Source organism: Etheostoma spectabile, chromosome 15, assembly GCF_008692095.1.
Source record: "Etheostoma spectabile isolate EspeVRDwgs_2016 chromosome 15, UIUC_Espe_1.0, whole genome shotgun sequence".
In the NCBI taxonomy this organism is placed as follows: Eukaryota; Metazoa; Chordata; class Actinopteri; order Perciformes; family Percidae; genus Etheostoma; species Etheostoma spectabile.
The window spans coordinates 11717091-11729950 of NC_045747.1; the positions used below are offsets into that span (position 1 = coordinate 11717091).

At 42.4% G+C, this 12860-nt stretch overlaps 1 protein-coding gene across 1 annotated transcript in view; it reads left to right on the top strand.

Annotated features, from left to right (window-relative positions):
- The first annotated feature begins 63 nt into the window (after window positions 1–63).
- The window catches only part of olfm2a (olfactomedin 2a), a 48268-nt gene continuing 35471 nt past the window's right edge, over window positions 64–12860 (top strand). Inside the window, exon 1 of the mRNA XM_032537167.1 lies at window positions 64–537. Coding sequence (XP_032393058.1) covers window positions 481–537 — 57 coding nt within the window. The 5' untranslated portion in view covers window positions 64–480. The remainder of the gene's footprint in view (window positions 538–12860) is intronic.

Below are 12860 nucleotides of genomic sequence, written 5' to 3' on the forward strand. Positions count from 1 at the left end.
TCTCTCTCTCTCTCTCTCTCTCCGCACGCACGGCCACGCTTGGCTGCGTCAAAGAGTGGTACTTCTTTGACTGATCTCCTGGCACATAGCCGTGCTGCTCCTAGCGTTCGCACCTTGCAAGCACAGCAGTCACCTTCCAACCTCTGCGACTCTCCTCCGCGCTTTCTCGCTCAGTTGCAGTTATTCTGCAGGAAGGAGGGGTCCGCCGAGTGTCCGCTTCGCCCGAACACATTACCAGAGGAGTTTTCCATGCTGGGAAATTTTGAGGTTTTGCTTTCGCCACCCGCAAAAGAGTCTATGCTACACGAAAGACACACGGAGAGGGCTGCCGTGCGTCTTGGTGATGAGGTTGGGTGCGCACAGCCGACAGAGCATTAAAGGAATCCCTCTGTATCTGAAGAAACCGCCCCAGTAAGGGACAAGAACGGGGGGAGAACTGCGGGAACTGGTGTCGGCTGGGACGCTATCATTTCGACCAGGATGCATCTCTTCAGTGCCATGTTCCTGCTTGTGATGTTAGCTGCCATGCCCTGTGAGGTGAGGACTCCGGCACAAACGCATGCACGCTATGAATAAGCATTGTTTAAAAGTTCCCAAAGCAGTGCTGAGCGCCTGGCAAGGAATTCTGAATTTTTGATAATCATTTAAGTATGAACCAATGGCTTAAGACGAGCTGTATCACAGATAAAAAAAATGAGGCATATAATGTTAAGTCAGTGCAAAGACTGTATGCATGTTGCAGCATTAAATAGGAAAACTGCTATTGTTCTTCTGAATGTATGAGTTTGCAACCCAGTGTGCTAATGAGAAGCAAGGAAAACGTAGCCGAGGTAAACTTCAGAGAAGATCAAATTCACCTGAACTTGACTTGACTCACTTGCAGTTTCTTTTCCTGGAAATGATGTCTTGCACATTTTTAGACTGACATCAGTCGTAATGCAGTTTGTAGTATGAATTACAATGAATGGAATACATGATGGTTACATGGTGACGACAAGGTTTTAATTGATTTCTGATACCTTTGATGCCCGGCCCGGAGGTCGTTTTTTTACCAACCTTACCTCTCCATCACTGACAGAGGTCCAGGGGCTCCGCGAGATACGCTGTGACCGATCGAGCAGATTACGCTGAAAGAACTAAGCGATGGACGGCCACACTGACATTTTGTCTACAGGATCTACGTGTGGTTTGTGAATGTGAATACGAGATTGGTAATTAGTAGGCCTATTGCCTCAGAGCAGCTCCAACAAATGGTTGTAGATCCTGCAGATGTTTGGCATGCTGTAGTGCATGACACTCGAGTAAAGCCGCGTCCCCTTGGTGAAAATGACGAGCTTTGATGTGACAGTTGTAAATTGAAGTGAAGGATGGTAAATAATTTGACCCAGAAAAGCTTTCAGTTAAGGCACGAGCATTTGAACTTGCAGGGGTTCAGATGGTCAGCAAACGTGTAGTGTTGAGCATGAACCATGCCAGCTTAGAAAGTATAAGGTCTGCTTATAAAGTAGCTGCTACGTGGCTGGTATTTAGGAGTGCATGAAATCCGATCATTTTTTGGACGGCGCCGGTTCGCACCTTTAGCTCCATGCAGCAATATATTCAGGACCACGCACAGCGCCGTGTCGCGCCTTCGGCTAAAAGCAGCAGACTGAGTCAATGTAGCACCACAGACAGCGCCTCCTCGCACGTTGGCGGGGAGTGTTACCATTTGGCCGAGGCCACCAGACAGATCGCAGGGCCTTATACAAAACAACATAAATGTAAAAGGATGCTAAACAAATGGAACAGCAATGTGGGCTATTTATGAACAATAAGTCATAAGAGATGAAAGTAACAGTGGGATACAGTGTGGTCACTCACCAGGTGTTTCATCTCTAAGGCCCCTAAACAATACAGATAATAGGCCTATGTGTTTTGGGTTTGGTAGACTTTTCACACAAACTGTCTATGGTTATCTGTTTATCATTTGATATATTCAAATAAGATGTGGCCAATTGTTGCAAATGTTTCCAACTAGGAATATGCTAAAACACGTCATGTCTACAGGACAGGTGGACACTGCAGTTGACTTTTAACAGAAGCTATCTGCTTTCAGTCTACAGGATGTACGCTGATGAACAGGCTGTACTGTACACCTGTGTGTCAGGTTCAAAGTAGAACATGTGCAGCACAGATGGTATTAGATGAACAATTGATTTCAGTCTGAAACAAGATGCAGGAGTTCCCTGGGCTCTAACTGATGTAACAATCCCACTGAACATACCTAGCTGCATGACAAAATGAACCATGAAGACGTGTTGATGGGCCTCTTGAACCTCCTTTACATGAAATAAGTTATTAAGTTCCCCGATGCATAAAAACTATTTTAACCTCAACTGAAAAATTGTCTAAAATCAAATCTTATAACTAATTCTAACACTTCAAGTGAAAAATAACAAATCACACAACGAGTCTGTAATACACACATCCACAATGCACTATGGATGTTCTTTAATAAATAAAGAGGAATACATGTCACGGTTAAACACTTAACGCGAATGTGACACGGAAAATGTAGCTGATGACTTACTATGATATCTCAACCCTTCTTCAGTGGGTTCATACTGTAATTGGCCTTAGAGAGCAATTTGTTGCAAGTGTTTACATTAAATATTTAAAGCTCTGAAAGAAAATATAACACTACCAGTCTCTCTTAAGATTCCACGGTAAACATAAAGAATTGATGAGTTCTTGCAGATCCACTACAATGAGAGTAACACTCCCAACGAGCGGAGTTGAGATATTTTCCGTCACAGTCTCAGTAGAGGCATGTATGAAATATTTACAACGCTTTAATGAGACAGACACACTTGTTCGTCCACTGCATGTGTTTGTTAAGTACCCATAAAGCCCAAGGGTTCTTATATAGATGGGTACCTGCTTGACCTTGGCACAGATGTCTTGCTGTGGTGTGTGCACATCAAACCATGCATGACAGGACCTCCCCCCACACACACACACACACACACATATGTGTGTGTGTGTGTGTGTGCGCGTGTGTGTGTGTGTGTGTGTGTGTGTGTTTGGAAGTAATGCATTTACTACACAGTGTACTGCACCTTGTACACACTGTAAAATGATATAGAAGATATATAATATAAGATATATAAAATAAAGTATTAGTTCAAATGAACCCAAAGCAACTCATCTCCTCTAAAAGTGCCAGTAATTCAGAGAAATGTATGCTAACAATCATTCTGCATGATGATGCAAACCTTGTAAAATGTACAGTATATCATTTTGAAAAATATTTTCAAAATATAAAAGATATTGCATGAAAAAAGCGGCAGGTAATGACTCATCAGGCAGGAGTTAGACTTGATAGTAAGTTGGCATCATTTTCTGTGAAACTCAGCATCTTTTCATTTGTCTGGTTAATATTAATGGCTTAGTATTGATTGCTCAGAGTGTAAATTTAGTGCAACAGCAGAAAATCTAATGTACAACCTAATTCATCTTGGAAATAGAAGATGCTCCATTTAGTGTATGTAGACTTGGATTTCGTGGTGAATTAAAATCGTGTGAACAATGAGATGATCAGACATTGTCTTTATGTGTTAAACAAAAAACAAATAAAAGACAAGAAGAAAAAAACAGTTTTATCACAAATGAGGTAACCCAGTTCAGTTACCCTGATACTTCCTGAATCTCTCAAATGCTAGAAGGTTTGTAAATCACAAAGATGTGTGTTCCACTAATATTCCTGTCCAAACATCAAACCAATTCAAAAAGCCTGCTGGAGCCTAGCTGAAAGGTGGGGTAATTTTGGTTAAAACAACATTTTTCTTTGTATCTTTTTTTGTAGTTACTCAATTTCTGCTGAATTTGTCGAGTATAACTTTACATTCAGGTTTGGAGGCAAAAACTGTTGTGTTGTCCCAATGGATCAAGGCAGTGCCAGAGGAATACAGTTATTGGTTTAAGATGGCTGGCTTCGAAGACTCTAGTGTGGTTGAGACTGATGGAAATGAACACCTGCTGTGGTGTTTTTCTGTGTGTAGGGGAGAAAACCTAATTGCTTGTCATTCTCAGAGGGACTCAGAAACATCAGTAAGAACAGACCATTTAGGACCTTGTTAAGTTGTTTCCTCATTCTGGATCGGTGTGATAATTGCACCAGAAACTCACCCAGCCAGGGTTGATTTATAACTAAAAGTAGTGTAAAGGAGCCAGCATATGTAAATCACACTGCTGTTTAAAACATCATTTGGCACAAACATTTAGTTTATTTACACTGAGCGAATTACTGTATGCAGTGCTGTACTTTAGTGCTGCAATCGGAAGTGTCACTGAATTGAGATGGTTTTATTGACACAACTGAAACAGTACCTATGATAAGAAGATTTTCCTATCCATAAATAATAACTTTTATTTATATAGTGCCTTTCATGAAACCCAAGGACACTTTCCAGAAATACAGTGGCTAAGCTAAGGGAGGTTGTAGGCTGTGGTGAACAGGTGGTGTTTCAGGAGTGTTTTTTTAAATGTCCAGGGATGTTGCATTTTGGATATCTGCAAGGAGGGTGTCCCAGAGGGATGTGTCTGCAACACTAAAGGCTCTGTGTGCCCTGTGACAATGCTATGTCAGTTTTATGAACAAACCTGGCATGTATTAGGTCTGATTCCACATACAAACTGGCAAAGTGACATGAAGCAGTTAGCCTAGGCTGATCTAATGCTTAGGCTATCTACAGTACAGTGTCTCTGCTTGTGAGGACAACAATGAAAGACCTCAGCTCAATCAGTCATGCAGGACAAGAGCTGGTTTGGATAATGTCCAATTGAGACAGCTTTAAACAGTCCACCAACCTGGCAGTGACCGTTTGGCCAAAAATCTCCTTTCCTGGTGCCAGTCCAATGAGAGCAAAACAGCATGATAGCAATACAAGCCCTCCCCCAGACATGACTATAATTGAGCCACTTGTGGTAAATTTTTGTCCTTGTGTCCATGCCAAAAGCCTATTACACTTCCGTTCTACAAAAACATTAGAGCTTGTCAAACCGTGGAGAAAAAAAAATACTAAAATGTCCCCTCTGCCATTATTATCAGTGAGCCTACCTGTTAAAAGCTTTTATAAATATGGAGGAATGTGGCTGTATGACAGGCAAAAAGGAACAGAGATGTTTCCTAGAAGAAGGACACTAGGTAGCAGGCTGGACAGAGTGTGCCAAGCGGCAGCCTAACCTCCACCGAGAGAATTAAACAAATGAAAAGCTGCAAGAGCAGGGTTGTAAATCTGCCAGTGTGAGGCGAAGACACACACACACTCAACTGTTAAAATCACCTTGCTATGCTACAACAGGTCCAGCGCTTGTCTGAATTACTAACATTGCATGACCACACAAGCCCATTGAAAGGTCAAGCTGCAACACACAGATACAACTTTAAATCTAATACGAGGACGTTATATATTTGGCATGCAGTTCACACAACATTCGTGTTAATATCGTTAACACTAGTATAGCTATAATATGAGCCACATTTTTCTAATATGTCAATATAATGGAAATTTTGTGTAGATTACATGTGTTTCTTACTCTGTTAAATAAGAGAAGCCACATAACCTAATTTCTGTGTTGCCTGTCAGTCACTAACAATTATCTCGAGCACTATGTGGGTGAGTAAGTGAGCAGACCGGGTTAGATTAGCCACTATGCCTGCATCCACCTTCATGCACTCCCCATTAATATACAAAGATGCCGCTTCACAATCATCTACAGATAATGAGGTTGCATTATGCTTGATTCAGTGCTGCTTGAAGAGATTGAATAGTATGTGCTTGTGTCATGACTGATTAGGGTAGAGCTTGAATCCGTGCATGACAATAATCCCACATTGTGGGAGTCAGAATCTAACCACTGTAAAAGAGATCTGTTTCATAAAAGCAATGCTGCTTAAGGAAGGGGGCCGGAGCACAGAGAGCTATTGAGCCTTTGTTCTGTCTGCTGTTCACTCCCTCATCTTAATGTTAGATGAGCTTTCATGTTGCCCGCTGCTTCATCATCAGAGGCGTGTTACTAGGACCAAATAATCAGAACACAAAGTGACATTGTTCTCACCTGCCATTTTAGAACATAGATTTGGTTCTCAAAGGGTTAAACAGTTTTTTGAGGTAAGACAGTGTTTTGAGGTTGACTAGTTTAAAGTGTGAAACCTGGGATGTTTGTGGTTCCGAGTTAAAGCAAATGCTGTACAATTTCCTCAAAAATGCAGTGTGTGTCCGTGTAGTAGATGGAGGAAGTGGTTGTTAGCATGTGTGATTTCTAATGGACAGGGAGGTTTGTGTGCCTGTATGAGTGTTTTGGTTTTTGATGATGCTGTACCCGTTTCTGGGTCGGTTTTCTAAATGTGGTCTGTTCATGACTCACACAGGGGTGATATTAGCGTATGAGGATTGTGGCAGTGAGCTTTTTTTGTGGTGCGGCCCTGGGTGAAATGGGTGACTGATTTTACTACAGCAGTGCATGGGTTTTGGGGCACGAAGGCAGGCAGCGGTCTGCGTAGTAACTGGTTAACACATAGAAGGCCGGGTAGAGAAGAGTGTGAGGTCAGTAGCTTGACTCTCAGACAAAAAATGTGTCCCTGCCATAGTTGGGCCCCGTGTATAGAGGGTGTGTCAGCATGGCTTTACCTTTCCAGCTGGAATGCCCTTTTACATATGGGTACATATGCAAACACACATGTCCTTCCTATTGACATATACAAATACGAAATATTAAAAAAACTAAAAAGTGCAAGCTATAATATAACGTTTAAGACACTTCCCACTGATTAAAACTCCTGCAGACGAATCCAGATCCCTTGCATGATTCAGTTTTTTTAAGCTTTGCTGTTGAAACCCTGCAAATTTTATTTCGCAGATATGGCAGAGGACATGGGACACTCGCTTGTAACTGGGACTGTCAAAGTCAGAGAGGAAACTCTGGTAACCTTGGTATTTAGTCCATGTTTTAAATGACCACTTACTCATTCAGAGCCACAGACTGACCACTACTTATGCTTCAGGGCTGTGTGGGCTCTAAATGACCTCTGTTGCTGTTTTCTGTCTTGTTGAAAACCCAACGGCCTGCTGTACTAAAATGAACATTTGCGACCCTATGGTGTGAGCTGGCTTACTCTAGGGCAGCTAATAATCGTCATTAGAAAGGTCTTTAAGGTCTTTTGGGACTGAGTTCTGAATACAGTTGTGAGAGCCTTCTCATTTATACAGATATAGTTAACCTGGCAGCTAACCAGCAGCCAGCTGCACACTCAGGGGCTGATTCTTTTTTTCATAGAAACAGGAGGAAAGAAAAGTAGATTACATGTGTCCTCTGAGCCTGTAGTGTTGCCTTTTGACCCTAATTCTCTCTTCCAGACAATTTCACAATGACTGACTGATGAACAAATATCTTCTTAAACTATTCTGTGTGCTCGTATAATGTAAAGGATGTTACTTGTACCCTTGCTGTCAACGGTGTATGGATGGATCAGCTTGACTGGTGGGATGAATATCATCCCTATATCGCATTCTCTCCCCCACTTTCTCTCTTTCCCTCTGTGCGAGTGTGCTGGAGGGTGCAGGACTCCCAGAGGTTTGTGTCTGTGACTCTAAGCAAGAGTGACATTTCTCTGACAACACCCAGAACAGGCACACACACACACGCGCGCGCGCGCAAATGCACTCTCTCTTTCACACGCGCACACACACACATTGTCTTTTTTCTCTCCCCTTTGCTCTTTAGTTCACAAAACATGTCAGCAATGGGATCCACAACAGACAAAGAGTGAAACAACGCATTGAAGTGATACCAACAAACATCGCTAAGGCTGTAAAGCCTGTCGTAGTTTATAGTACGAGTGACAATCAAATGCCAATTAGAGTGCAGACACGCTTGATCATCTGGTCAATGATCGATACACTGCCACCACCAGTAATAAGGGCAACACCCGTTACCCTAGTAACTGCCACTGTGGGACTTACCCAATCTTTTTTTTTTTTTGGTCCATCTGCTCTTTTTTGCATTGCAGTAGGCATCTCCTGACCAGTTTTTTGTACGACCTTGCTTTCCCCTGCTTGATGAATCTTTTATGAGCCTGGCAATGTGGGTTTTCTGTGTAGAAGATTGGAATATAAATATGGCTGTTGCGCCTAGAGCTCCTCTTCCTGCTCTGATACAAAAGCTTTCATAAGACTGAACAGATTGGGCAAGCTGCTACTTGAGCGGTGCTCTTCACATCTCTTCGCTTTAATCGGAAGACACACATGCCATATCAGAGAGCGTTATGCATTTTCAAATACCAGACATAGATTCTGCCTCCACCTGCTCGATCACATGGCTGGACAACACACCACACTCCTAGGAAATCTTGTTCCTTTCAAAAAAAAGTGTTAGTCAAATGTTTTAGTGAGCACGGTTTTACCTTCGAAAGACCTAGTTAATTACAGATTGCTCACATATTTGTTATGGAGAGCTGTAGAAGCAATTGACAATGAGCGCTCCTGTCTGGCGAGTCCACACAGCATTCCGGGATGGGAGAAGAATGTTCTCTCATTTATTGGCATTTCCAATCACAATCGTCTTGGGCTGTGCAAAGCACTGGACAGAGCCACGGTGCCTCTGCAAAATATCCTCGGGAAGGAACTTGTTTTGGTGGAACATGTATGTTCAAAGATTGTTTTGGTCATTTAGATTGCTCTGATTGGACAGATAGTCTAGCTAGCTGTCTGGATTTACCATGCAGAGATCTGAGGAGCAGTTAACCATAGTCCTCATAAATCGAACAGAGTTTAAAATTACAACACAAAGAAAGTGGAAGGTAGCGGACATCCGGCCGAGATGAGTAACATCCGGCGTAATGTCCGGCGGCACCAGAGCCATCCCGGAAGTGTAACATGATGGATATAGACTTAATGAGAGGTGATACACAAGTGAGAGCGTAAATTAGGTTTCAACTCCTCAGCTTGTCGTAATGCTACTTCTTTCTCATTACCTCTCCCAACTTCTTCTCCCTCTCCTCTTATTTCACATGATCCTTTCTACCTTCATATCAGAGAATTCTCATCATACCGCCATGTGAGTGTGACAGTGTTGGCTCCCATGTTGAAAGCTAACTCAATTGCAGGGCTTTCATTTTGGGGAATGAAGGATGAGAGCTATGTGCCGCGGCAGAAGCGGGTGGCAAGAGGAACCATTTAATCGATATGTTTTCCACGTGGCACTGTCCCTGCCACTCAGTAGGGCCATTGATAAGGGAGGCTCTCTCTTACTGCACCAAGGCTTAAAGGCTCCAGTCAGGGAGGCGTGAGAGCTCAGCAGCCACCAGACACTGCTGCATATCAAGCAGGCTGGCAGGGCTGCTCTCTGCAGCCTCACGACGAGCAAGGTAGAGAGGTCCTTTGATAGAGAAACTACATGTACGAAAGAGGAGATAACAAGATGCTCCAGTGAAAGGAACATCAGCTTACATTACATTATGCTTCCTGATTCTAAACCCCTGGGATTTCTCCAAGTCTACAAAACACACACAGACACAGCAGTGTGTATTACTGGATGTGAACACCACATCTGGAAGTAGAAGTCACAACTAGAGAACTCCATTTGTATCATATTAAAGAAAAAGTCAAACGGAATGATGTATGTAGCATTGATGAAATTTACCGAAAGACATCTAATCTAGCTTGACGATTACACAAAATTGGAAGAAAATGATGTAACACACTGACTTTTGCATACATTTTTTATAGATCAGAAGGCTAAAAATTAAGATAAGCATTTGTCGAAAGCAACGTTTCTTGTAAGTTAGTCCTTTGTATCCAGCAGTGCCATGATTGCCCGTTATTCCTTTTTGATTATTTATAATGCATACAAACAAAGCACTATTATTAAAAACAATGGTCTTGAGCTTGCCATGAGTGCTCAGTCTGCACCATTTGCCACCTTTTCTTTTTCAATTAGCTGCAGCCATAGACTAACAAAGACAGCATGTACAAAGAACTATATGTATTTCTCCCATTCTCTAAAGACAGCTCTTGTCCCTTAGTAATACTCTTGGCAAAGGGTATGCATATGTGCATCTAAATTGAGGTTACTGAGTACAGCTAAGAAAAGTGTTGTATTAAAAAAGCCTAATGTGCATTACAAATAAACACCAGAAAATAACATACATAAATAACATGCATTTAGTAACATGAACATACACTGTTGACAGATGCTGTAACTGAAGATGCTGTGGTGATCAGGGTTGGTGGGCAGTGTCAGATTTGGCTACAAAGTGAGAGGATGTGGACTGGGTTTGAAATAGTGCCCGGTGGAGTAGCTGAGCAGGGAAGCTTGGTTGTAAAGAGAGAGAGAGAGAGAGAGAGAGAGAGAGAGAGAGAGGACAAGACAGAGTGGAGTTGCTAGAAATGAAAATTGGAGATTGCGGGCAGGGATAGAGGAAGAAATAGACAGAGTGCCTTCCGACTGTGCCTGCAGGGATATTATCTCTCCCATCATAACCAAAAGGAGAATAATAATTAGAGGCCTATTGCTCCATGATTTTATTCCCCTCAATGGCACAGACACTCCTTGCAGATTGTCTTTAATTAGCTCCACATCCCTTAATCAATACGGCTGTGACCGTGACAAAACAATGGCATGTGCATCCTGTCGCTCGGGCAAGAGAGACACAGGAAGCAGCAGGAAGAAAGGATGAAGTGTTGACAAGATGAGAGAGGAAAATGATGTAGAGTGGCATTTCTGTGGGGAGGGGGGGACAGGGGACGTCATGCTCTGATAAAAACCTGCTCCCAAGATGATTAGAGTCTGCACTTGTTTATCTGATATTGAGTTGGTGTGCATGCGGATGTGTAGCAAGATATATATATGTCTGCATCTTGATGCATCACAAGGTGAGAAAAGCAAGCAGGTTGAAGTCTCGACTCGCTGTAAATCAGGCAACAGCAATAGTCCTATCATGTCATAGTCCTATATAATCCTTGTTATATTTTTGAACAGCACAGCTGAGTGCTTCAGCCACACTAATGGCGATGGGATGAATAGGTATTCAGGAGAGGTCTTTCTCTTTAAGCCGTAGTGCCTCAGGCTACTGGCCCTCTCAAGCCCAGCTCTCATCTCTTACTCCTCTCAGTGAAAGCAACAGCATGCAGGGAGCTGGTGGAGGGATCTTCAGTAGAGTACTTCTCACTTGTCGGGCACATTTTTCTGCTTGGTATGTTCTGGATGGATATCAGCTGCCATGCTTTAATCTGTGTTGATCCTTTCCAAGATGGTCCTGAACAAGACTATAACATGTGAATAGTGAGACACATTTACACTGTGAAATAAATGTGAGTCTGTTGATTCAGGGAAGTTCCACTAGGCTAAGAACAAGGAAATTTAAAAATCCCAGATTTTGATGGACTGCAAGGGTAGAGTCCTCCTCATACAGTATATAAACCAATTCAAATGAACACCAACACACAGGGCTTTTGCAGAGAGGTCCCTGGTGTCATTCAACTCTAAACTAGTGATTTCATCTGTGGGTGGCAGACATGTCCCCAAAATGTGTTGCGCTGTTAAACTCATTATTAAAGGGTATTTCTGTCATTATAATCTCCAAATGCTTAAAAGGTTGAATCTTATTTTGAATTAATTGTTGTCGGTCCATTGTGCAATCAGGCAATATTCAACAATGACTTGTCTCAGGGGGAATGAGCAGTGCAGTCGCAGACCGTCATGTCTTAAAGACACCAAATGAAAATATTTATGCTAACGATTAGCAAAGGAAGCGCCTCCTTAAGGGGAAAATTATCTCCAATTCCCTCCTTGTGCTGCATGGAATATTAATGCAAGGGACGGCCTTACTGATATCGTACCTCTCAGGCTGCATCCACACATATCATCATTAAGCACTCTAGATACTGTAGATCTGCGTCGTGCATAGAGTGAAGAGCATGCTGCACAAATCCTGCATCAACTAGAATCCTGCAGACAAAGACACATTAATACTGTTTCTAGAAGTCCACACAGCAGCGGTTTGTCTGTGTATAACACAGATTCAGATTTTTGGGATGGTAATGCAAGTTTGTCACTACATTCATTCACTATATAGTTTAATTGCCTTGTACCTGCTGAACATGGGATCTGTTGCTCAGAGATCCAGCCTGATGATCCAATGCAACCCCCATGTGGTAAAGCACCAGACTCTATGGCCACTCTTTACCATTAGAAGCCTGCCTCTCTTCCTTCCTCCCACCAACACCTACCCACTCACAATATTTCTCATCTCACACTCGGCTAACTCTAAAGAACATTATCCCTTCATAATATGCAACATACGGCCCTCTCTTTCTGCTCTGTATACTCATTTTCTCAAGTTTGTTGATATTTTCCTGTCTGTTTGTTTAATCACTGAACGGATCAGCTGCTCCTCATCTTGACAATGCAGCCGAGGCTTTGCAGATTACATGGCTGGAATCATCGTCAGAGTGTTGGGGGAAGGAACAAGGAACAGGGGCTAACACAAGACTGTTTATTTATACTAATAACTCTGTCCACCAGCAAGGCAAAAGCCAATAAAAGCACACAGTGACAAGCTAATTTGTTGTTTCTCCTAGCCTAACCCATTTTTGCCCATAAAATATGTAATATTCAGTTAGGGGCCATTTTGGGATTTCTCTCTATTGCACACTGTGCCTGTGTTGTACTAATAATGTGTCTCTAATTAAATGTAACAGCTTCTCTGAGCATTAATAATTGGAAGACAGAGGATACAAATGAAGGCTTCAGGGTGAGCTTGGAAAAAGGATCTGGACACACGACTGCAGGCTGGTCCTGTTCCCTCATTACTAATATAC